Source organism: Trachemys scripta, chromosome 9 (assembly GCF_013100865.1).
Source record: "Trachemys scripta elegans isolate TJP31775 chromosome 9, CAS_Tse_1.0, whole genome shotgun sequence".
Lineage (NCBI taxonomy): Eukaryota > Metazoa > Chordata > Testudines > Emydidae > Trachemys > Trachemys scripta.
Genome location: NC_048306.1, coordinates 24,209,101 through 24,235,526, shown reverse-complemented (window position 1 = coordinate 24,235,526; position 26,426 = coordinate 24,209,101). Strand labels below are relative to the sequence as shown.

At 48.6% G+C, this 26,426-nt stretch overlaps 1 protein-coding gene across 1 annotated transcript in view; it reads left to right on the top strand.

Annotated features, from left to right (window-relative positions):
• The first annotated feature begins 248 nt into the window (after positions 1–248).
• LOC117882529 (relaxin receptor 1-like) overlaps positions 249–26,426 on the top strand; it is a 43,786-nt gene continuing 17,608 nt past the window's right edge. Inside the window, exons 1-10 of the mRNA XM_034780898.1 lie at positions 249–890; positions 14,376–14,522; positions 15,298–15,387; positions 16,117–16,222; positions 17,285–17,356; positions 18,591–18,662; positions 19,102–19,173; positions 20,641–20,712; positions 23,314–23,388; positions 24,065–24,136. Coding sequence (XP_034636789.1) covers positions 842–890; positions 14,376–14,522; positions 15,298–15,387; positions 16,117–16,222; positions 17,285–17,356; positions 18,591–18,662; positions 19,102–19,173; positions 20,641–20,712; positions 23,314–23,388; positions 24,065–24,136 — 827 coding nt within the window. The 5' untranslated portion in view covers positions 249–841. The remainder of the gene's footprint in view (positions 891–14,375; positions 14,523–15,297; positions 15,388–16,116; positions 16,223–17,284; positions 17,357–18,590; positions 18,663–19,101; positions 19,174–20,640; positions 20,713–23,313; positions 23,389–24,064; positions 24,137–26,426) is intronic.

Here is a 26,426-nt window from a genome sequence, read left to right as displayed (position 1 = left end):
CGTAGTGATATAAGCACTTTTATATGGATACAATTGAGTCCATGCGAGGGTGGTTATACCACTTCACTCATCTGTTATAGGTAAAGCGGTACAACTGTGTGTGTAGACCAACCGGAAGGAAGAGACATTGCTGATCTAAAGCAGTGTTCATTAGAAGTCATGTCCAGCAGAGGGCCCTCTTGCCAGGTCCTCGTTGTGCCATTGAAAAAAATCACCCCCTCCTCTCATCTCCTAGTCAGGACCTGGGCATCCTGCAGAGAAGCCACTCAGAGACTCAGCTCCCTTCAGCTGCACAATCATCTGAAACAGCAGACACATAGCAAGCACTAAAGGGCTGTTTGCCTTTGGAATCCTCCTCAGCAGAGACAAGTGAAACAAAGCAATTGAGCCTTCTGCATTTTAAACCAGATCCTTTCAGGTTCATGTGCCATTTCCCTAGAGGTAGGTGAGCAAGGTGCAAGCGGGGGGAAAAAAGTCGACCATCTAACTCCGATGGCGAAGGAAGATTCCCCATCCCCGCGAACTTAAATGTGAGGGTGAGAGGAACTGCAAATATCTTCTGGTCCTGCGGCTGCGTGCCACTTTCACTAGTTTGGGGTGCAGGAAGAAACGTGGCTTGACGGAGGCCAACAGCACCTTGCAGAGAGAAGCCTGCAGCATGTCATGGGCTGGTGTGTGCATTTCTAGGAAAGCAGAGCACACGTGTACATGTTAGCAAACGAAGAGCCACATCATCTCCAGAATTCCCTTCCCTCCTCCCCTTCCTCTTCTTGCTTTACAGTAACCCAGAAGACTTCTCAATCTTTTCTAGCCTGGGATTATAGTCGCAAGAGCTGCCGGCATGAAGCTTTTCCTGATTATTCTGCCTTCTCTTTTCCAAGCTGTTACAAGTAAGTGTCCGTGTTTGCAGTTCACTTTATTGAAAGTGGGGAGAAAATCAAAGTGTTTGATTATGGGTTTTGTGAATGAGGGTTTTGGGGGTAGATCTCACACGTGTTAACCGGGATGGATGGATTGCATGGAGAGTGGAATGCTAATTTCTGTCAAAATCTGCACCACTATTTGTCTCCTTATTTCCTTGCTGCATCAGTACCTTAGTTGAAGCAGAACGTCTTTGTGTCTGCATGTCTCTGTCCGTTCTGTCATTTGTTCTGGGCTTCCATGTTACCTAGAGTCTGAGAGGGAAGGAGAAACAGTGGCAAGTTACAATTCTGTTGCTTGTCCAGAAGGAAGAGAGATGTTAGATTTGAATGAAAGCAGATGGAGAAGCCATGTTAATTTCATTGTCTTAAGATGAGCTGACAGACTGACAGACACAGGTATAAGTTTTGTGGCCCGAGTGGACAAAGAAAGGATGATAAAGGGACCCTTAAAGCTGGGTTTTAGAAAAGGATAAGGTGGCAAGTTCTTAAGTGTGCCAGTTTTACTCTGATTTGTTGTTTTGCTGTTTACCAATGACACTGCAAACTTTTCCCTGTCGCCACCTCTGGTGTGGACAGCAGAAAGATATTGAACCCAGCGAGAAGGCCAGGGTGGCTTTACCCGCCGTCCCCTCAAATCAAATAATTTTTTTGTTAGCATCTCCCTTAAAATGATTTGGTTTTGGAGCAGCTCAACACACCTTAACAGTGAGTAACTTGCTGTTAATAGGGGGAGGGGCGTGTGTATTATATGTGCATGTTGTATATGAGTCTGAGCATGTGTGCGCGCCAGGCAGGTACCTGCACCAAAAGGGGATACCCAGACCGCAAGGGCAGGGGTACATGCCAAGGGGCCCAAAGGGCTCTGTGTAAGAAGACATCCCTCCCAGGGGCTGCACGTTCTGGTCCTGTATCTGTGCCACTGGTTTTGTATTTACTTGTTGCATTATTTACTTGTTGCTTAATATAACTCAAAACCAGCTCAGGGTTCTGATCTGAGGGGAAAGATTTTCTGAGGGGAAAGAAACAGGTCCCCCAAGTCACATATCTGCCTTTGCAATGTAGCGTTCTAGTGTTTGTTTTAAGTCCAGGAAAATCTGGCTAAAGGCCCAGGAGATGGAACACTGTGCTAGGGAACTGTACATTGGCATGATTATATATAGTCCTTTCTACTGCTGGAGAAACAGTAACTTAATCATCACAACATCCTGTGAACTAGGTCAGTGGCATCTCCATTCTACAAATAGAATGACTGAAGTGCAGAGAAGTCAAATGATTTGCCTGAGACCACCCCATAAGGAGAAGTCAGGGCCAGAACAGTAATTCAGGTGTGTGTGGTTCCCAGACTAGTGCTTAGTCCATTAGACCATACTTCTGTTTAACAAACACTCATGGCTGAGTTTGTTGCTAACCCACTCCCGTTGATCCTGGCTTTGGCAATCAAGAGAGGAATGCGAGTCTCTAATGCTGAGTTTTGGGCTGACTGGGTTAGTTTATGGTTTTGAGAGGACAACACATGGAATACAGCAGTATCAGATTTGAAACCAGGCAAAGATTGGTAACTTCACCTGAGCGTCACTTTGAATGTTTGGATTGCTCAAACTCCAGACCCAAAGCCCAGCCCTCAGGGTGCAAGCCCCACATGAACCAGAACTGATAAAGGGCTCCCCCAGCCTGACACTGCCTGCAGCCTGAGACCCTGGGGTGTCATGCAGTGCTAGTGAGCTTGCCACCAAGGCAAAAATCAGGATGTGACCTCAAAAATACTGCTAGCTCTGTAGGTTGGTATAACAATCCAGGCAATAGAATTACAGCTTCGGAGTGCAAACAGATCAGTAGAGAGGCCAGGAAGGAACTGTCTAATACACAGCACTGCACAACTGGTCACATGTATTATGGGTGTTTTGCTTTCCTCCGAAACACAGAATGTATCTCCCTCCTTGCATTAGTTCTTTACCATCTCTTTCCCCTTCCTTCTCTCCATTAGTTCTTTCCTGCTTTTCCTGCATTTCTCTGATTCTTTTACCACCATCAGATTTTCGTATGCTGCATAATAATCATGTTCTTGGTCTCTGCATAGGGAAATCCCAAACTCTGTGCTGTTCATAATCCAAACCCAGATCCACAAGGGACAGCTCAGAAGCTTGGGTTTGGCTGTGAATTTGTAACTGGATACCAGCTCTTAGGAAAACCTATGTGAATAAACTCTTTGTTGTTATTTACACAGCTCCATATAGGGACAGGAGCTGTGCTACTGGAACCTGATCCAATACCCAGTGAAGTCAGTGGAAAGATTCCAGTTGACTGGACTGAGCCCTAAATGAACTGAAACAAAGAAATAGCAGGGACCCCTCCCCTTCCCCCCATGATGGGGAGGGATAGCTTAGTGGTTTGAGCATTGGCCTGCGAAACCCAGGGTTGTGAGTTCAATCATTGAGGGGGCCATTTAGGGGATCTTGGGCAAAAATCTGTCTGGGGATTAGTCCTGCTTTGAGCAGGGGGTTGGACTAGATGACCTCTTGAGGTCCCTTCCAACCCTGGGATTCTATGATTCTATGTGTGAGTGCAATGGAATAACACCTCACTGTGTATGTCAAGATAGGCCCTAGACGCAAAGTCCAGGGGTGGAGTGGATCCAAGATTCATATTTGGAATTGGACCCATCTTTAAATCCAGGACAAAGCAGATGATATGTGGGCTTCTAGCTGCAAGGCTTCATAGAAGAGAGGAGAGAGGAGGAGAATAAAGGGTTAAGCACTGCTTCTCTCCATTATTACTCTTTTCTTGCTCTCCCTTTCCTCTCCAGATGCACTCTCCTCCAAATCTAGCCTTATGCCAGAAATGCAAACGTGAACACATTCGCCGTATTAAGGGCTGAGTTAAATGTTACCATTTCCTCCATCGCTCCCTGGGGACCGCTCTCCTCTTCCCTTTAATTACCCACTTGTCCTTTTTCTGCGCTTATTTCATTAGAACAGAACCCATGTGTAGAGAAGGTGGAATTGGCTCCAGAGGGGCTCATTTGTGCTGTGGCTCCAGGCACCACCCAGGATGCAGCAAACCCTTCCTTTAACAGAGTGGGAAAGGGTTTTTCATGGGAATGACGGCCTAGGGCTGTCATAGTTCTCTGGCTCTGAATGCACGTGGAGTTCAGAGTGCTGCCTGTCAGCATCATCATGGCTCAGACCCGTAAGTCTTCACTGGGCCAAACCTCCCAGGGGCTATGGCAGGTGTTATGCCTGAGTCAGCCCTGGGTAGAAACTGAACAAGGAGCTCAGAATTTGGCCCTAGCATCACAACGCCAGCAACAGTTCCAGTCAGTGGTACATTTGTGACATTCATTGGCTGCGAAGGGCAGGTGCCAGCTGCCTCTACAGCTGGGGACTACGGTCAATATTAATGTCTCATGAAAGCAAATGATAGCACAACCCTCAGAGGAGGAGAAGGGGGGAATCTGTCACCTGACTGGGAAGTTCCTGCAGTTTAGACCTAAGGAGCAGATTTTTGAGCAAGGGAAAGTCTCTCTTTCTCCTCCCACTGGTTCCATGCGGCATCTCTGGCCATGGGTCAGTGACATGCCCTCTGCCCCAGATCTCAGGGCCGCTGCGCCGGCGCATTTAAAAGGTTTTCCATTTGGCAGATCCTGGCAACCTGATTTCTATTTTAAATCCTTTATCTGCACTTTATCTTTGTTGGTGTTTTAATTCACGCCTGAATTGTTTGTCTTGCAGGGGACCTGTATAGCCCTGCCTGATAGTGTCAAAGTACAGTGTGTGTGATCAGCATTAGGGGAGAAAAATGATAACAACTGTGTTAACCCGTGATGTGACAGTGGTAGTAACAAACCCATCATGACTATGTTTTAAAAGCCTCCTTAAATAGACCAGGGAGCATCGAATCTAGCAGGCACGTCAGCTAACCCCCAACTTGTCCACATTCTGTTCAGCCTGAAGGCCCTGTCTCTGAAAGGGCTTGGGGATCTCCTAGTACTGGTCATGACATCACAGAAGCTGCTGTCGGCCCCCTTGAACCATTGCCAGCACCTCTTTATGTGAGTGATGCTGCGGAGGGACCAACTGAGTCCCCAGGACAGTATAGAAGAGGTGCACACAGGTCATTAGTTCCTAGCACCTCTGCAGCAGCAGATAGGGCTTGTAAAAGCCCTTATGTCTACACAGCAACTAGACACCTGCGGCTGGCCTGTGCCAGCCAACTTGCTCACAGGGCTCAGTCTGCAGGGTTGCTTCGACTTCCAGGCTGGGGCTAGAAGGAAGTCAGGAAAGAATGACTCTGGTGCAGGCACCGCCTAGGGCAGATCCATTCATGTACATAGGGCTGCTGGAACAGAGCAGGTCCCTCACTGCTTGAGTTACGTTGGGAGCTGATTTTGCCCCCTACCAGCCCAGAATTCCAAGATACCATTGATGGGGCCCTGGGGCAGAGCTTGTGTGTTCTGTGCCTCCTGGAGGGGCCACACACAAACGTCACCCTATACACAAGGCCAAATCCTGCTTGTCTCGCTCGTAAGAATGGTCCCATGTAAGTGAAGGGGAGACACATCTTGTTTTTATTTAATTTTTCACTGACATTTATTACTGCCTATGATCTGCCAACATCAAATACTTTTAATAAATAAAATTCTTTTAATGAAAAACATTAGCACACCAGAGCCACTAGAAAGAGACCCTTACATTTCCACCTGACTTACCCTTACATTTCCACCTGACTTACATTTAATTTTATTCCTACAAACAGGCAGGTGCTGCAGAAAATTAAGGGAGCAGTCCGAAATTGGGTCTGCCTTAGTCAGTGCTTTAACATGTGTTGTTTTGTATCTTGCAATAGCTTCTTGCAATATTCCCCATTTGAGATGTACATTTAACAAAGCTTTTTGTTACTGATTGTTACTAACTTCTTGAGTTTTCCAAGACTGTTGAGCCAGACCCCATGTTGCACCTTCAATGGTGAGGCTGTAGTTTCTTGAACAAGAAAAACTGTGATTAACAGTTCTGACTTTATGGGGGAGTTTCCTCATTTTACAATATGTGTGACTATATTCCAGAGTCCTCACACCTCTCTGCTCAAGCTTTCTTTCTAGCTCACTTAAAACTTTTAGCTTCAGAAGCAATGATGGATTGCATTTATTTCCCCCCGAAAATTGTGGCCAGCTGCCCAGCCCAGGAACAGTGTGAAGTCTGTTGAATCTAGCCTGTTCACACAAGCACCATCTGAGGTATGTGAAGCAGATTGTCATTGACAAAGATATGTCCCTGAGTAAGCTAGTGTTCCAGACAATTTGAGTGTTCCCCACAAATAATTTAACTCACAATGCAATATTTGTGTTTGTTTCCCTGAAGGCAGAAGCTGCTTACCTAGAAACTATTCAAATCAGAGAGATTCAGGCAAGAATTAAAATTTACTGGTGGTCTGTTCAGCATATAGAAAGAACTTCTCCACAGCTAAAACTGAACATTTCTCCAAGATCTAACTACCCGTACAGTGAGTGCAACAGAGTTTGTAAGATTGTCCTTAATCATCAGTCCACCTGATGATCCATGATATTACACATCCTGTCTCTCTTAGGTACTTATATGGCCCCCGTTATCAGAGTGCCTCACAGTCTTTAATGTATTTATCCTCACAATGGCCCTGTGTGGTAGGGAAGTGCTATTATCTCCATTTTTACAGCTGGAGAACTGCAGCACAGAAAGGTTAAGTGACTTACCCAAGCGCACACAGGAAGTCTGTGTCTATAATCTATCTATGGCATTCACAGGGTGACTAACACCTTGGTATGTAAGCACCATATAAGAATTTAAATCCCTGAGCCTACATGCATTCAGGGCCGCCCAGAGGGGGGGGGGGCAAGTGGGGCAATTTGCCCCAGGCCCTTGCCCCGCAGGGGCCCTTCGAGCCCTGGCCGAGAATCCCTTTCCTGGCTAGAGGCACTTTTTTACTTACCCGGCGGCGGTCTGGGTCTTCAGTGGTATTTCAGCAGCGGGTCCTTCAGTGCTGCCGAAGGCGCAGAGTGACTGAAGGACCCACCACCACCGCAGCCTCAGACTTGGAGCACCACCCGGTGAGTATGTCCACTCCCCCGCTTTGCCCCAGGCTCCCTGAATCCTCTGGGTAGCCCTGCATGCATTAGTAAGAGTTCTAGCATTGGGCCTTATGCTAGCAACCAAACCCTAGTATTATTCCCCTCTGTATTTAAGGGTAGGGAGCATCCTTAGAAAATTGAACCTTTACTGCTAGCCATTCTTTGATACAGGAGGGCATGACTTGAGAGAGAGATGGAAGGTTTTCTAGATGATATCAGTGTGTTTTATAGAACAAGAGAGAAGGTGAGATGATATCTTGAATCTTTGGATCTTTAGGAATCTCTGATCTTCTTCTAGTGCCATGAAAAGAAAAAGAAGACCTTAGCACATACACAATATGCTTGCCCCACTCATTCATCGACTCTTGCACCATTTGTTTGTTCTACATCTGCTGTATTATAAGAAGAGAAAAGATATTCTTTGTCCAACTCGTCGGACTAGAGGTGACACACAGATTTGCTTCATTCATAGTGAGAGAGAGCTGAGGCACAGCCATGCTGTTTCATGAGATATCGATCTGTATGTTTTCAAGCTTCTTCTGCACAGTGAAACACTTAATAAATATACTCCAACCTCACCTGGAGCACAAGTTGTGCCAAACACACAATTAACACAACTATTTGTGCAAGCCACTTCAGATAATGTAGTAATAAAACATAAGTGAAATTACAAAGCTTGCAAAAAATGAATATAAGATGAGGGATATATTTTAAAAGTTCCAGAGAAACATTAGCTAAGTTCTTTTCATGGATTGTGAATATGTACATAATACCTCCATATTTGTTTTGCATACCTTTGGTTTGCATAGATATATTTGCCGCTGTGATCCCCAAAGATGTCAAAACAATTTATAAAGAGCCCACAGAAATGCAGCCACCTCTGGGGGCGGGGGTGGACAACAGGGCGCAGAAGCACAGTGCACTGTACAAAATTGGTAAGAGAAGAAATTTTGGCCAGGGAGACCGGGGTAAGCTCTGTCTCTTACAGAAAGGGCCACGTGATCCCCATTGCCAGCATCTGCATCCCAGGCCATCATTAATCCCTCTGGTATTTGTGGCAGCAACTCTGTCCATCTCCTGCAGAAAAACTCCTGGCGCTCAAACACAGGGAGAGTGCAACAAAAGGTGCAACATGGAAAGTAAGAGAGAGGAGAGAGAGCCACACTGTTTGACTCACCTGAAAATAACTTGGAGCTGTCCTTGCTGTGATTGTCCAACGGGCAGTGGTTTGCCTGAATGTAGCTCATAGCTGCAAACCGTCCTTTGAAATGTTTGTCCATTTGTTTGCTGTCTCTAGATTTCCACAAATGTGACCAGGCAGCTGTTCGTAGATGTGTGGAGATCAAGCCTGGCAGAGGTGGAAGTACAGCCCAGACCTCCTTCCTGATTGCAGTGTTTTAACCCCAGGAGGACAAGGCTGTAATCGGCCACTGCAGTTTTTACCTGTTGCTCTTCAATAATATTTTTTGCAACCAATACACTCCAGTGTATTTGAAGGGAAACATGGTGGTGCATTAAGATTGGATTCAATCTGTGGGAACTACTCTGGATGTTCTAGCCATGAGGGTCTCTCAGGCTCTGAAGTGAGGGACCCCAAATAAGTTTGCTCCCTTCTACCCAGATTGACACCCACCTCCCAGCCAATGATTAATACAGAGGTGTCATTAGCAGGGACTGAAAGGGATCCGAATGTGACTATCAGTGGGAAGCTGGGGTTAGTCAAGGTGCCTCCAGTGGATTTCTGTGGATGTGAAATTCCAGATCTATTAGAACGTGCTGGGAGAGCACTTCACATTCATTTCCGGGATCAGGAACCAGAGCAGGTTTGAGGATTGTCAGTAAGTCATGGAGCTTTTCACCTCAAAGCCCTTCCTAAACATTAGCGAATTGATCTTCACAGTCTGCCTATGGGGGAGGGAAATAATTATTACCCCTTTTCTGGAGAGAAATGATTTCCCCTAAGTCAGAGGCAAGCCTAGGACTCAGGAATTCTGGCACCCACTTCTGTGCTTGGACAGCTAGACCATCCCCTCTGTGAAATAAACGGTGAGTCTCGGCCCATCTCCCAGTGGGCAGGCATCTGCATCCCTGAAAACACAACTAACACCTCTCGATTCCCTCGTAGGCATGTTTAGTACAGAAGTTATGGACTGACTGAACCATGGAGATTGAACTCTGGTCACACTGGTGAGGGACACTTACCCTGCTGCTACCTGGGTTGTACTTCTTTTGTGGACCCGCAGTTTCCAGGGCTATCAGTCCAGTAGATTTTCACCATCATGTTGTAGGAAGAACAGATGTCCATACTGTCACTGTTAGCTCTACCTCTGATACTGTTGCTTGAGAGAGGCTATAGACTCCTGCAGAAAGTAGCAGGAGTGGACAAGGATGATCTTGGGGCTCTGTTCGTTCCTTACTGAAAGTTCCCAATGGCTGGTGATGAGCAATTGCTCAGCATCCCTAAGGGGGCTGGGTTCCACCTTGCCTCCCATCCAGTTCCGTGTGTATATGGGGCTGTTGGGAGGGCTGATGGGGAGATGTGATGACACCCAGCTATATTTCCAGCTCATCTGACCCAATCAGTGCTGTTGAAAGCCTTGCCCAGTGTCTGAGAACAGGTCGTGGATGAGAGCGACATGTCTGAAGTCAATGCAGGTAAAACTGTGGTGGAGTTGGTTGGCAGGGGAAGTCCTTCTTTTGCCAGGTGTGTCTGCCAGGTGTGGTCAGAGTTTGCCATCTGGGGTGATCATTGGTCCAGCGTTGCTGTTAGAGGCTGGTGGAGCTGCAGTGACCAAAATGGCTTTTTTCATCCTTGTTTGGCCTGGAGCATGCTATTGACATGGACTTTGCTACCGAAAGCCATGTCTTTGTCTCCTCCATACTATGCTGCTACGTGGCCTACCCGGGGAACTTCGGCAGACTGCGACGGTGGTCTATTTTGTTGGAAGTACATGGCACAAGGACTCCAGAGTCAGCATTGGCTGCTGCCTGTTGGCTTCCAGGTGCAGTCTGTGTTTACCTCCAAAGTCCCCCTGAATAGCTTGGGACCTGTATGCTGCAGAGTAAGCTCTCTCCTTCTGTGGCATTGGGGGTGCTGAAGCTGGAACCCCCTTGGTATAAGAAAGAGGAGGCTGATTGATGGCAGAGTGTTCTCTGGGAGGAGCCCTCCACTTTGGAACGGACTCCTTGCTTTGGATGAAATGGCTTGATCCTGCTGATTTTCAGGGCAGGGTACAAGACCCATCTATCTCCCCAGGCTTTTGGGGCAGAGGTGGTGTCTGGAGCTCAGGATAGACGCGTCTTGATGTCTGATATGAGCCTAAATGAATACATTCACTTTAAATCAGAGAACTACATATTCAGAGCTCTGCAATGGAGACGCTGACCCCAAGCAGAGCCTGAAATGGAATCCTGAGGTGTCTCCAGCTCTGATGGAAGGAGAGCAGACCCAGCTGTTGGAGATGCTCAGACATTGACGTGTGATACTGAATACTCCCCAGCTGTCAGATGCTGCCTTCAAAATGGGAAAGAAAGAGCTCGGGGCGGCGGGGCAGGGAGGGTTCTTTTTGATCCCAACTGGTGGATTAATTCTCAGGTTCTGGAACATGCCCGAAGTGCCCACGCTGCACCTAGAACAGTTCTAAGAAGTTGCAACTTTGCCCACAAATGGCTCTGTATTGTAACTTAAGATGCAGCAAGGAGGACAAGCACTGGCTGTGGCTGTTAGAAATGTTGTTCAGATCAGTTTTATGGCCTAGGATGGATATAGCTCTCTCCAGCGGTTTTTGGGAAAGCTCCAGTTTTTTAGGGAAAGATTCATGGATTCAGTCTATTGCTGCTCCAAATATTAAACACTTTTAATCATGTTGATTAGCTCCAGAGGGTGTTGCAGGCATTTTGGGACCATGTTTCCCTCAGAACAAATGTCCCAGATGCGTCAATAAATCTGATAAAAGGTTAACGGGTCCCCAGGGCCCATGTGGAAAATATACGGCTGGGGACCCTGCCAGGGTCTGCTGTTTTGCTGCTCCAACCAATTGTTACAGAGAGGCCGCTGAAACGCTGAGTTAATGTGGAAAAATACTTCCGATCCAGGCAGCGTCAGCCTGTGAAAAGATTGGGCATTCATGCAGATGAGCCTTTGGTGAGGCTGTAAACTGTTCAGGATAGGGACTGCGTCCCCCCAGGGTGTAGTAGCTTTTGGGTGCTATTTTGCACTATAAATAACGTCACTGCGCATATTGTGTGCTCCCCGCTGTTAGCCACTGGCGTAGTAAATCAGAGGCAGCTTCTAGGGTGTCGCCTGTTCACTGCAAACTGCTTTGAGTTCCATCCACTCCTTTTCCTTGTCCTCTGGAGCACCTCTCTAGAAATGGGCCAAACCCTAAAGAGATGTCTATGCTTCACGGAAGGACCATTCTGCTTAGAATCAAGTCTCTGGCGCTAGCACACTCTCTGCATTTCTCTGGTCACTGAGGGCAGTGGCGAGAAATTGGGATCTTTGCTGCCTAAGAGTTCAGTGACTCCTGCTGCAAAACCCGGCTGCAATCCTCCCCTCGAGGCACGAGGAAGGGGAGGTGCCATGAACAGTATTGTGATGACCCCGATGGTCTGTGAACTCCCCTCACCACCAGTAGGAGAAATTCTGTTAGCTCCTAGGAATCTGATAACCCTGTGACTGACCCAGAATAAAGCCATGTTCAGAGGGGCACTTGGAAGGGAGGAAAGGGTCACCGCCCTCTCTGCTATCCTGCAGCTGTGGCAGCTTTCCAAGCACATAGCATGCTGTCTGTGTTTCTATTGCATCCTGCCACCCGTATAGAGAAGATTGCCCACATGCCCCTACACTTGGAACAGTCTTCTCCCACCGCTCCTCTTTGAGACTCACAGATCTCCCTTTAAAATTCATTCCCCTTGCCTCCACAACGGGCCAACTTTGACTGGGACTGATGCCTCTCTCCCACCTCTGACGGTTTGGACTGTAGCTGTCTAAGTTAAACTGCAAGCTGCTTGGGGCAGGGACTGCTTTAGACTAAGTGCCGGCTTCGACACTGACTTATACCTGCTGCCAGTCCTGTCTCCACGTTCCTCTTCTTTTTATTACAACTTGCCTCTGGGGTCATAATCGTCTCAGTAAAATACACCAGCTTGAATCCTTGGGACTCAGGGATTGGGGGAGGGAGAGGAGAAATGACCCAACCACCCAAAACACATCCATTGCCAGGTGAAATGGTGAGTGGTACAAAGGACACTCACTGCCCCACATTATGAAATCCGCTAATAGATGCGTCTTCAGTGCTAAACACAGATCGTCAGCCACTATCCGTGGGAATGTTAGCAGCAGCAGAAAACCTTGAATGACAAGCCCGGGCTGTTCACACTGTTCTGTCACAGCCATAGACTGCGATAGCTTCCTCGGGCCCTGATCAAAGGCGAGTGCATGGAAACATTTTGCTTGATCTGGAGAGTGCTTTTGACACAGTTAATTGTAGGATATTAATGAACAGAGCTGAGTGGCTGGGGTGCTTTGAAGCTCTGATTGACATTTCAGAGCTGCCTGACGGAAAGGGCTCAGCAAAGTGGAGGTTTAAGTTACTGAGGCTAATGATCACAGGGAGTGAACTGCACCTCAGGGGAGGGTGGCTTTTCCAGAGGCTGGTTTGTTATACTGTAGTTAATAATGTGTCTGAGTCTCTTCTGCTTTCCTTGGCGTACGTAACTCCATGAAAAGACCTCCTGTTCCCAGTTCAGCCTGTACACCTCTCTGCTGTGCCACCTGGAACCAACCCAGAGAAGGGGCTGTCACTCCCCACACCAGAGGGTCCCTCTACACCTTTTCCTGAGGTTGCTGCCATCTTAGAAGAGCAGTCAGTGTGAGTCAAGCCACCTCCTGCTCCTCTGCCGAGGTCCCATCTAGTCCAGCTCCCTGGCCAGTGCAGGTTTGGCCCCTACAGTCTATTCTCCAGTCTGATTTTCAGTGACATAAAGGATGCAGCAGCCACCATTTCACAGTCTAATAGATCTCCAACTCCTTTGTGTCTCATTAGGGAGTGACCCCATGTTGGCTGGAAGTAACCTGGCCAGCCCTGGAGATCTGATGTCTGACCCAGCAGGAGTTATTTTACTCCCCCTTGGAACATAAGTGGGTTTCAGCTCCAAACAGAGTAGGAGTGACAGCGACCTCCTGCCTAAAGGGCCTTGTCTTGATTGTTGCTGGCACCCCATCACCTCACACCTACCACACTGAGCCCATGTCCTGCGGAGCAGTCCTGCCACCCAAAGCCCAGAGGGAGGACACTTTGGAGTGAGTCATGTAGGCGGGAAGTCAGTGTCGGGTCTCGTGTCCTCCTTTGTAGTTTTCTTGTGGTGGGGAAAGTTGCTGGATTGACAGTCCCGGAGACCGATGGCCTCGATTTCTCCTCAGAGCAGGCACAGCATGGCTCCCCCTCTTCATCCCCCTCAATGTGCCTTATCCATTCCCATGAAACCCAACCCCCTAGGGGACTTCAGCCTCAATGACCAGCCAAATTCCTCCTGAACCTCACCCCTTCTCCTGTCAGGCATTTCAAGGGCCATTCACCCAGCAGATAATGAGGATTTAAAAACTAAATTAACCAAGTTACAAGAGGAGACTATGTGTCTGTGTCTGTATCGAACATAGTGCCACGGTGAGCTTCATACCACAAGAACCTGCTCTCCCCTTACATAATGTACAGCAGCAAGCTGTATGGTTCTCAGTAAATAGCAATAATCCGGTGGCAGAATCTATTAGTATTAACTGTCCTGGTGATTTTGTGGCATGTCTTTCACGTTGGCCACAAAACAGCCATTTGATGAGCACGTCTTGCCATCACTGCTGACCTGTGCTGGATTGTTTTTCATAATGATGATTTTTCGGCAAGCATTTTCTGAGATGCCTCCACTGTCCCAGATGGAATCGTCGGATGGAGGTGCAGAATTTGCTACTGCTTCTATTTCCTGTTCTCTCATTTGAGAGGGAGGAGGGGAAATGTCTCTTGGCTATGGTGAGACATCTCTTCATGCTCTTACAATGTCAGGGCATGGCTGCTCTTTGCAGTTCTCAGACCCTGCCAGAGCACTGGGAGACATCTGAACAATCAAGGAGCATGGTCCAGATGGATTGGTGCTGCTAGAATCCTACTGATAAGTCATGCCAGATGGGACTGGGCTAATGTGCAGTAATAGGGTACCATACAGTAATGGATTGCCGTGTCCTGGCAAGATCAGCACTAGTAAGCCAAGGGTGAGAGGTGGGTCTTAAGCCAGCCGTAGGCAGGGACAGGGGACTGGCCTGTTCAAGGATGCTTTTTGACTGTCTTGCTTTTCTTTGGCAGAGTCTCTTCTGGTTCATTCCGGGCTGGACAGCTATGCCTGCCCTTTGGGACAGTTCCCCTGTGGCAACCTGTCTGTCTGTTTACCCCAGCTCCTGCACTGCAATGGAGAGAAGGACTGCGACAACGGTGCCGACGAAGAGAACTGCGGTAATTAGCTAACCTCACAGCCTGTCCCCTCTTTCCATTTCTCCTTGCCGCCAGACCAAAGGCAGATGCCCTGTAGTTAATAAACCATGTGGACCTGGAAATCCCAGATCCAGAACCACCAATATATTCAAGGGGATTCTGGGAACATGAACACAGGGGCAGACTTTAAGGGTCACTTATGGTTACCTGGCTGCCTTGCAGTAATCACTGAAGGTATAAATCTCTTACTGGGAGAGTACAATTTCCTCTGACCTTCTAATAATGACACAGATGTCTAGGTATGGGGTTGTCAGACGGAGATCATCCCAGCCTTAAATGTAGGAATGTAAGACCCAGCAGAAGATGAATATCCTGTCAGGACACAGTAGAGAGTCAAAGGGGCAGTGGGCAGGAGCTAGCGTAAACTAGAGATGGGCTGAAGTCACCAAACATGGGGCTGGATCCAGGTTTTGAACACCCCATGTTTCAGGGGATTCGGATCTAAGGCTTATAAAAATGGGCTCCAACTGCAAGAACCAGCTTCAGGTCAGATTCTGAATTCCCTCCCTCCGAGTTCAGGGGTATTCTGATCCAGGTGTTTGGTTCAGGCCCAGCGCTGATGTAAACGTCTCTCAAGCGCATGGTTCCCAGCACTAAGATCAGGAATCAGAGTGGGGGTGAGCGAGCCTGGGGGAAGCTGGGCATGGGGAGGAGCAGTGAGTGAGTCTGCTGTGAGATGCAAGGGGGGGGGGCCGAGGCGGACAAACCCGCATGAATTCTGCCTTCTCTTTTCTAGTGGATAATAGCGGGTGGCTGCAGATCTTGGATGACATGCAGCAAACCAAGGGCAACAGAGCCACTAAGGAAGAGGAGACCCCAGTCTGTGGTGAGTATTTCCATTCCTGGTGCTGGCTTTGTATTCCCTCCTCTTCTACTGTGTCTTCCCCAGCCTCCCCATGCTACTGCTCAAGCCCTCCTGTCTCCCCCGCTTCCTCCCCTTTTGTGCTCTCTCTGCCCCTTTTCCCCTCTCATCATCCCTCTTTCATTCCTGTCTCTCACGCCCCTCCCTCTGGAATGGGATAGGGTTGCCCCTGCATGGCAAAGGTGCTACCTCGTGACCCTGTGAGGTTTGAACAAGCCCTAAAGTTGGGATCCTGGGAAGTTGGTAAAATCTCACCCTGGAGCCTAACCCAAAATTCAGACTGAGCTTTGCTCAGGTTTGGGGGAGTTCGACTCACCCTCCCTCACTCCACCAGGGTGAATCTGCTTTTTTGGTCTTCCTGGTTCTGTCCAGGCCTGGATGTGCTGAAATACCCCAACCAAGGCTGGCCCTGCGAGATTCCCAGCCCAGACCTGAGAAGTTCAAGAAAGCATCTCTCCCCTTCTGTTTCCTCTCCCTTCACACACCCTGCCTCTCCTTTTATCCCCTCCACTGCTCCCGTGTTGCTCTTTAGGAGTGTGTCTGCCGTCCCCTGCCCCTTTGACCCTGACATATCCAGCCAGCCCTGACCCCTCTCTGTGCACCAGTGTGTCCTTTTATCTGCTCACCTGCCCAGCCATATACTGAGATCCTGTCTGTCTCCAGTCTCACTGTTTCCCTTGTGCTTGTCCCCAGTGCTTGACCGGTTCCCAGAGGAATGCCAGTGCCAGGGAAGGACGATAGATTGCACCGGCCAGAACTTGCACACCGTCCCCTGGGTCTCCTCCAACGTGACGAAGCTGTGAGTAACAGGGGCCACCATGGGGTAAATGTATCCCTTTCTTTGCAAAATTGGAGCCAGTGGGAAATTCGCCCTGGTGATTCCCATTTTTAGCCTGTCTCACTGTGCTGCATAGCATCAATCATCAAGGGGGTAGTGCCACCTAGTGGCAAGGCTGCAGAGGAAGCTAGTTCCAAAGGTGATAGATAATGCAGAGAAATTTGTGCCTGTTATCTAGCAAACTGAGTCTGGGATTATCACAAGGAGACCTTTATTGCTTAGATTAAGGATGCCCCAGATGCTCAAATCTCAGCTTTTCCCTAATCCTCTATGATCAAACCCACGAGGCTGTATTTTAATGCTGGAGGTGCTGCTGCCAGGTGCTCTGTGCCAATCAGGCAAGAGAGGTCTAAGCCACCAATAGCTGGAGAGATGGCTGGTAAACTGTGAGCCTTTTGGCCAAAGCCCCAGGCTTCATCCCCCAGGGTAGGCCTAACTGCAAAGTGCTTGCTGTGAAGGCAAAAAGAAAATTTTGACATCAAACTGAATGAATTTCCCATCCATTAGTTTGTACTGAGTTGTTGTCTTTCCCTGGATTATTGGCATTAAATAATGGACCCTTTGCATTTCTCTAGCCCCTTTCTACCGAGGATGAATAACTCTGCAAGGGGCTGTGAACCTTGCCTAAAAAATTGGCATGTCCGATATTTGGGGCCATGCAGCGTTTGGGGCTCATGACATCTGAGCGGCATGCACAGACGGCAGAACGAGCCTGGCCACTCAGTCTGAGCAGGCAAACGCCATTTGCATACAGGAATCGGGGGCGGGGGGGGGAAGGGTTGCAGCACTCAAAACCCTCAGGTGTCAAAAATGATGCAGGCAATTCAAGAACTGCTGTTGGCAAATGCGATCAGTAATGGATAGCAGAGAGCCACCCGTCTCACACACGTTACTCAGATAAGATAGGAAGAGGGGACTTTACCTGGGGGAGGCTGGGGGGAGTAAAGAGACCTGCATTTCTTAATTGTTCACAACGTATTTCTTGATCAGTGGTCCCTGGTTTTTCTTTCCACCCCTCCCTAGGGTTCTGAATATTAATAAAATCCACTCACTGTGGGACAACCAGTTTATCATGTACAGAAGTCTGGAGAAGCTGTAAGTACCACCCCCCTCAGAGCGGCCAGCTCATGGACAAGGGCATGGGGGGAGGGGGGAGGGGGGAGGGGGAAGGAGGAAGAGTAGCAAATTTGCTGAGTCAGCAGCGCCACATTTAAAAAAATAAGCCCATATTATGCAGGACCAGTTTGGCTAGGCAAGAGATGATGACCTTGACTTCTTCAGCCTGGCAGGGCCCTGTGTCCTCAGAGGCTGCGGCTTTTCTCATTTTAATAATCCACCATCGCACCTCTTGGGCGTTCGGCTTCAGAGTCAGAGGAGCAGAGAAAGTGGGAGGGTTGTGGTAAGGCCTTGTTTACAATTGTTCCTTAGTTAGTTATCACTGAGCGTGGTTGGCTGGCTCTGTCAGTGCTTGTGTTACTTTGTATGAGGTCTGATCAGGTACGCATTGAAATCATTGGGTATCTGTCATAGATATCATGGGCCCTTCCGGCACTGCTTCCATTATAATGTGCTAAGTAGGGGGTGAGGAATCAAAGTGACCTTTTTGCTCACATAACATGGGGTCTGGGTGGTTCAGAGTCCAGCATGGCTGTTAAATGGCAGAGGGGAGAAGAGCAAACAGCTCTCTGTCCTGGAAGATTCCAGCACCTTTTCTACAAGTCATTTCACTTGGGCAAACAAGATATTTCCAGCCTGATACGTCAGCGAGTTTATGATCTGAGATCACTCAGAACAGATTTTGTTCTTTCAGGTTGGATCCCGGCCTAGCGTCCTTGCTTGTAATAATAATAATAGTGCCGTGCTTGTCTCTAGTGCACCAGGATCTCAGAGCTGCCATTAATGATTTCCAAGCATTTGTTCTTTCATCTTCACTCCCCTCAGATGGGGAAACTAAGGCAGAGAACGTGGAAGTGACGTTCCCAAAGTTGCACAGAAAGCCTGTTAGCAGGGCCAGGACTCAAGCCTCCAACTCCTGACTGCCAGTCCTGTATTTTTATCCATAAAAACATCATCCCCTTCACTGTGGTCCATTCCCAGTGCTGGTCTCTCACTCCCTGGGCTACTGGGGATGGGAGTGCTGTACATTGCTGTGCAAGAGACTTTCCATTGCTTAGTCCTGAGCTCTCTGAGGGGTGGACAGGGCTGCTAGCGCTCTGTACTTCTGTGCAGAAGTGATACAGGTTTGATTCAGTCCTGGGGACCAGGAGGGGCTGGGAGCACTGTGGAAACCCTATTAACCCTGAGATATTTCTGTTTGGTTTGTAAACAGCCTCTTGCAGCACAACGAAATCCAGTCAATACTGCCCCATGCTTTTGCTGGACTTTCCAAGCTTAAAATGCTGTGAGTAAAAGCTTTTCATGTTGTGGGTTGCAGGGGAGAGGGGGTTATTGACAGTCTCCGTGTTTCAGCCCTCTTAGCACAAAATGAATGCAGCCTAAAGGCACGTGGTCTAGCAGCACCTCTGGAGACATGTGTCTGAACAAAATGAACCCGCCCTCCCCAGCAAGAACGATGTTTGAAATTAGAGCACCATGTTATGGGGGAGGGAGGACTTCTGGCTCTTACAAATGTTTCTCTCTCATGTTCCCCTCCCCACATGATTCATTCCAAATCAGGCTTGCCCCTGCAAAATGCAGATGACGTGAGGGTATCCCCATTCACACCCCTAAAATAAGGCTTAGGGGAGCTGCTGTCGGGAAATGGATGATGAATAAAAACCAGTTTAACCAACAGCATCTACCCAAGGTCACTTTTCTTCTCTTCTCTTTAACAATTCCAGGTTCCTGAGTCACAATAACATCACTGAGCTGACGCCAAGAATCTTCCAGGATCTGCATCATCTTGAATGGCTGTAAGTGCCTCTTTCCATTGGGTGGCCCACCGGGGTTCAGTGAGGAGTAAGGGGATGGAATTGAGTTTAAGGCCAGGTTTGCCGGAATATCTGGGATAATACTCGAACATTAGGCTGGGCAAGATGCTGTTGAGGCCAAAAGCTTAGCAAGATTCCTGCGTGGATTAGACCTCTATATGGTTAAGGAGAACATCACAGTGATATTAGATTGGATTAAGCATATCAGAGATATAAACCCTTCTGCAATGGGGCATAAGCCAACCGGTAATGTATGGGGTTAGGAAGAAACATTATCTCTGGGCAGGTTACTCCGTAATTGCCCACAATGGGGCTTCTTGAACGTTCTGAAGCCTCCATTCCTGGCCACTATTGGAGACAGGTTACTGGCCTAGGTGGACCAAATACTGGTCTGATCAGGCATGGCAGTGTGTGTGCATATGCCAGCCTGGCTCCCCACAAAGATTTGGGGGCAGACTGGCACTCGGGACCACCCTGAGTAAGCTGCTCCTCAGGTTTTTTCTAGGCTATTTAAGGGAGAAGTTGTGTTGATCAGGTGGCAAATTATGAGGATGGGACTCTGAAGTGCTGGGAAGTTCTCTCTCCAGGCTGAGCTAAGCTCAGTAAGGCAGCAATCTTGCAAAGCAGACATTATTGTTCCTCTTCTCTAGTGATCCCTGTATGGGCACCCAGGCAGTTCTTCCTCAGGTCTGTGGTGCTGCATATGGAGCCCATACAGGGATCATTAGCAAAGTAGAACAATAATGTCTGCTCTGCAAGATGGCTGCCTTATTGAGCTTAGCTAAGCCTGGAGAGAGAACTTCCCAGGCTCCCAGCCCTTTAGAGTCCCTTCTAATATCACTGTGATGTTCTCCTTAACCATATAGAGGTCTAATCCACATGGGAATCTTGCTAAACTCTTGGCTTCAATGGCATCTTGCCCAGCCTAATGAATCCCACTGTTCGAGTATTATCCCAGATATTCAGGCAAACCTGGCCACAAAATCTTTGGGGGAGCCAGACGTGCCCTTAAATCTCAAATTCCCCAAGTGGACTTTTAATTTAGCATTTATTTTTGTAGCAAAAGAAAAAAATCCAGTAGTCCCCTGATTGTGAAAGAAACCAGACTCTGAACTTGGAGCAAGCACATCAGCCAGAATGCTCTGGGTGGAAATTCAAAGGGGTGATCTATGTACTCATCTCCGCTGGCGTGGGTGGGTGGGGGGGAGGAGGGACGGGGGAGGGACCAGGCAGTGAAGGAGAGGAGGAAGCTGATGTTACCTGAATTTCTGCTGTCAGGGGGAAAAGGAAGAAACCATCTCCCGCAGGGACAATTTAGACCTAAATGTAAGCCTGTGAGACGGTCTCTCCTTCCTAACCTAGTATAGCCCCTACTTTGTTCCTATGGAGTTGCCTCTCCATCTAAAGTCTGTTCTTCTGGGTCACCACCTTTCTCTCTTCTCATTTCAGAATGCTGGATAACAACAGAATTGCCAAGATCCTCCCAGCGACTTTTGTGGGGTTGAAATCTCTGTACTTTCTGTAAGTCTGTAGCCAGTCCTCTGGGGTCTCTGGGGGTCCCACTTCCATAATGTCCTTGATGCTGCTTCTTTCATTTCCATCCCCTAGGCCAGTGTTTCTCAACCATTTCAGGCTGGTGATCCCTTACTTAAAGTGAACATTTTTCATGACCTCATTACATTTACTATAAAAATAAGAGTGAAAAAATGTATCAACAGTAATGCTAAGGCTACACAATTTATGTGTATGTTTCAGGAGGTTGACAGACTATGTTACCTTGAAGGAAAAGGGAGTGTGGGGATCAGGAAAGCAGGATTTTCTTTGTTTTAGATCAGGGGTGGGCAAACTTTTTGGCCTGAGGGCCACATTGGGGTTGCAAACTGTATGGAGGGCCAGGTAGGGAAGGCTGTGCCTCCCCAAACAGCTTGGCCCCCACCCTCTATCCGCCCCCTCCCACTTCCCGCCCCCTGGCTGCCCCCCTCAGAACCGCCAACCCATTCAACCCAACCCCTCCCCCCCGCTCCTTATCCCCTGACCGCCCCCTCCCGGGACCCCCCACCCCTAATCATCCCTCCAGGACCTCACCCCCTATCCAACCCCCCCGATCCCTGTCCCCTGACTGCCCCGACCCCTATCCACATCCCTGTCCCCTGACAGGCCCCCGGGACCCCCATGCTTATCCAACCCCCCTGTTCCCCATCTCGTGATCCCTATCCACACCCCTGCCCCCTGACATGCCCCCTGGGACTCCCATGCTTATCCAAACCCCCCATTTCCCATCCCCGACCGCCCTCCCCAGAACCTCCGCCCCATCCAACTGCCCCCTGCTCCCTGTCTCCTGACTGTCCCCCAGGACCTCCCACCCCTTATCCAACGTCACAGCCCCAGCCCCCTTACCATGCTGCTCAGAGCAGCATGTCTGGCAGTCGCGCTGCCCGCGCGGCGGCATACCTGCAGGGGAGGGGGGACAGCCTCCCCGGCCAGGAGCGCAAGGGCCAGGCAGGACAGTCCCGTGGGCCAGATGTGGCCCGCGGGCCGTAGTTTGCCCTCCTCTGCTTTAGATAGTACTAAAAGTGTCAATGTTTTGCGCTTCTCCTCCTCCCCCGATTGTCATTTGTGAGTGACTCCCTCCCCACAATGTTTGTGACCCACCGGTTGAGAAGCACTGATCTATACCATTCCTTTCCTTTGCTGCACTGTATTTAAGGCCAAATCTTACCACTATTATTCTGTCCTAATGCAAGCAAATCTCCACTGGGAGTTTTGCCTGAATAAAGATCTCAGTGTCTGACACTTAATTATAGGCAGAGCTGCTGATGCAACCTATACGTAATGTTGCCCAACACTTCACAGTGTATGACCCTGTTTTCCTTTTCTTACAACTTTGCCAAACTTTAATTGTTTGTCTAAAATTTTCCGTTCCAGGCATGTGCCTCAAGCAGAATGTTTTGGGGACATTTCAGCAAAAATGGTTCAGCCATTAATCAGAACAAGATTAGGGGGAAATGCTTTGTTTTGCCCATGTTAAAAAATATTCCCACAACCATTTTGTTGAGAAGCTCTAGCACCTCCATGCCCTGGAGCAGGGGCTTGACATTTGGCAGGGATGTGTCTTTTGTTGTTCTTGGGAAAAACTACCCACATTTGGCCAAGTTATAAACCTTTGAAAAACTCAAGTTCCCACCTGCTTGGTAGAGAATTGCTAGAGTTAGGGAGCTACATTCTCTGAAGCTGCTGTCTGCAGCAAGCATGCTCCAGCCAGCGCTACACAGACTGAGCAGGCCTTTCCCTGCAATTGCTGTGGGTTGCCTGTGCAACCTGATTTTGGCCCTCTTGTATGCATGCATTAGGATACGGTCTGTCATTACATGAGCATATACCATTATTTCCACAGGAACCCTGCTGAAGATAATCTTATCTATAAATTGTGGTTATCTGAGTCAGTACCCTAAAGGAAATGAGTGAAACTAACAGCAACCACTAATATCTGTGCAATGGATTGGCTCAATGACCTGTGATCTCTGGACACAGGGGGTGTGACTCCCTACTACCGTGGGAGCCATTGGAGAGCTGTCTATGACAGACAGACTGCGAGGACAGGCCTAGTGAAATGTTGCACGTACTCTATTCAGCACAGATAGGTAACTGCATTTCAGGCTCAGAGGCATTAGCGACTGTGCCAGGAATGCAGTACCAATCCCACCTGTGTACCAGCACATGTACTAGGCATTAATAGACTCATAGACTTTAAGGTTAGAAGGGACCATTATGATCATCTAATCTGACCTCCTGCACAATGCTGGCCACAGAATCTCACCCACCCTCTCCTGTATCAAACCTGTGTCTGAGCCATTGAAGTCCTCAAATCCTGGTTTAAAGACTTCAAGGTGCAAAGAATCTTCCAGCAAGTGACCTGTGCCCCATGCTACAGAGGAAGGAGAAAAACCTCCGGGGCTTCTGCCAATCCGCCCTGGAGGAAAATTCATTCTCGACTCCAGATATGGTGATTAGCTAAACCCTGAGCGTATGGGCAAGACTCACCAGCCAGACACCCAGGAAAGAATTCTCTGTAGTAACTCAGATCCCACCCCATCTAAGGTTTTCGTATTGCTTCCCAACCAGGTACATGCTGAACAACTCCCTGAGTAGCATGCCCAACACCTCCGTATGTGCAGAGATGCCGAAGCTCAGCTGGCTGTGAGTACCTGCCCTGGTGTGGAGATCTGGTGTCTGAATCGGCAGAGGCTGTGGTGTTGGGTTAGCCAGAATAAGGCACAGGCACCTCAGCCCACCCCTGCCAGTGGCATTCTTGTGAGCAGTTTGGGTGTGGGTATTCCCAGTGCAAGCGAGAGGGCGAGGAGAAGCAGCTGTGTCTCTCTTGGTATTCTGCAGGGCAGCGCGGTAGATGCGATCAGAGCAGGGGTTAGCTTGAGGTGATTTGGCTGGACTGGAAGGGCAGAGAGGAGAAGGCTGCAGCAGATGAGAGACAAGCAAAGGTGTTCTAACAGAGGGGAGCGAGGGGACAGGGTGGATATTAGAGAGGAAGCAATGAAAGGCCATAGTGAGAGCATGCATCAGAGAAAGGAAATGAAGAGGATAGGGAGGTCGTGAGCCTGGGAGATGAGGGGATAATGTCGTTTTTGACAGTGACACAGAAAGCAGGACCAGAGACAATGATCTTTGGGGTCAGTTCTCACACCGCTGCCAGGCAGCTGGGGTCAGGAGCTCTGCTCTCATGGGTGGCATCGGGCCAGACTCCCTTCTGTCCAGGGAGAAGCAACAATTTGTCTGGCCGAGGACATCTAGGTTGGAGGGGGATCAATAAGGTGAAGGATTGCTAGCCATGGAAACCCAGCTACTGCTCTTTTTCTAGGGAGCTGGAAGGAAACCAGATCCACGCTCTGAAGAGCTCAGTGTTCCAGGAATGCAGCACCTTCACTGTGCTGTGAGTACCAACCCTCCACTGGCCGTACACGAAGGTGTGGGGGGGAGAGTGGGATCTGGCGTGGCTATGGAGTCACCCCTTCAACCCTCACCTGCATGGGGAAAATCACCAGGGACCCCATCTATCAGCTGGGTCATGCTATGAATTGGGTGCAACACCAGCGACCTTGGGCCAGGTTCTCAGCTCGTATAAATCAGTGCAGGTCCAATGACTTCAACAGAGCTAGGCCGCTTTGTCCCTACTGCAGATCTGGCATCCTGAATCCATTTTATGGCACAAAACCTATGTTTATAAACAGCAACAGTAGAGACAATTTCATGGTATTTTAAATATCGGTTGTATATCTGCATTTATACTTGGTAATGGGGGCCAGAGATTTCACCTCTAGTTCACTGCTTTGGCATCTGCTCAGGTTAGTAATGAGCAAAAGCCATTGAGGGCCATTCAGTGACCAACGAGACATGAGCTGGTGAGGCTAACACCTGTCCACCTCACAAACCATGGAGAATGAGCTAGTACCCTTGGAGCAAAGACTAAGGCAGAGGGTGGGATGTGGAGACAGGTCACCTTTCTGCTGCCCACGCTGTAGCTGCTGTGTGGGCAAAGCGATTCGCTCTCCACCCAGAACCTTTCACTAGCTCTAAAATCCCTTTTACATTCATCTTTTAAAGAAGAAAAATATAAAGCCTGCCTAGTAGGTTCTCAGCCTGTTAAACATGTGCCAGTTCTTTTTTTGCCCCTCATCCCTAAAGTCTATTTTTGGTCAATTTCATATCTGGCCTGCAGTGTTCGTTTACAGTGTCAAGCTATAGTGCTGGTGCTTTCCAGGAGCTCACAAAGCCAAGGAATTCTCCCAGAGAAGATGCAGCCCTGGCCTAGAGTCTAGTTTTCCTAAACATGATGTTGATATATTTCCCAGAAGGTTCAGCCTCTGGAGCCCTGCAAAATAAGGCTAATAAACTTCCATGCCCTGTATATGTTATTCATGTACACAAGCTACAAATTGTCCATGGGACAGTGGCATGAATGGAATGTGCATTCAAGCCTGTCCTCCCAAAGTGAGGGGTGATTATTATCCAGGGCACTGGGAATGCATCACTGGAGCCTTTCCCAAAGCTGTCAGATTGGAGTAGGTGAGTAAACCCAAGGCTTATCTGAACAGTAGCTGATAGTGGCTTTGGCAGGATCGCCTCCTGTATCTTGAGGAAGATTTCCCCGTTCCCCAAGCTGTGTTAACAATGGTATAATCCCCAAGTAAGTCCCGTTACTTTTAGCTTGATGCACCCAGTTACTTGCTCACCTGGCAAGGGATTTGGGAGGCTTAAATAATTAATCATAGAGCCCTGGCTATTGGAGATGGCAAAGGGCCATTAGGTCACCTGGTCTAATGAACAGAGGGATGTTCGCTCTTCACTCATGAAGGTTTGTGAAACACTTTGAGCGCCTCAGATAAAGGGGCAGTATGGACCCGAGGCAACATTTCAGAAGTGCTGATCGTCCTCTAAAGTCACTGAGCGCTGCAGGTGCTCTGAAAAGCAGCCCACTTTTAATTAGTTAATTTTAGGCACCCACATGGGAAAATGTTGGCCCTGAGTTTTAGAAGTGGTTAGGCCTGCAGTAACACAGCCAGTGTGTGTGTGTGAGCTGCTGTTGTGATGGTACAAACAAACCAGGTACCTCCTCGGTCTGCATGCGGGACACAAGTCAAGCACTTCTGAGCAGTAATCAAGGACTGCAGTGTGCAAAATACTGTTCTAACAGGCACTATTATTATTATGCCATTTCTCATCTGAAACACTTGGGCTCTGTTGCAGCCTGATTATCAACGAGCTAATTTCCAAAGGCATTTTCATAGTCAAGGCAAGGAGACATTCCAATTGATGCATTTCATCCTCATTTTCTGAGTGATCCCAGGTGTTTCCAAATGCCTCAGCACAGGGGACTGGAGTAGAAGAGCTCTCACGGTCCTGCCAGCCGTACATTTCTATGATTCTATGAAACCTTGTAATTCTGAGCTTTCCCAGACCCTCTGGGAACAACCTGCAGCTGATGGAGCATTGGCGGCACATTCCAGAACTCAGTACCCAGGAGTTCTGCCTCCTCGGAGTTCCTGCTCTCTCTGTGTATGGTGCCCAGACTCTGCCCAGTATGCTCCTGCCCCCTCTAGAGCTGGGGGTCAGCTCCTGGCACTGAGGGACTGTCTATAGTGCAACTAGACACCCGTATCTGGCCCATGCCAGCTGACTTGGGCTCACGTGGCTTGGGCTAAGTGTAGCCATTTCAGTGTAGC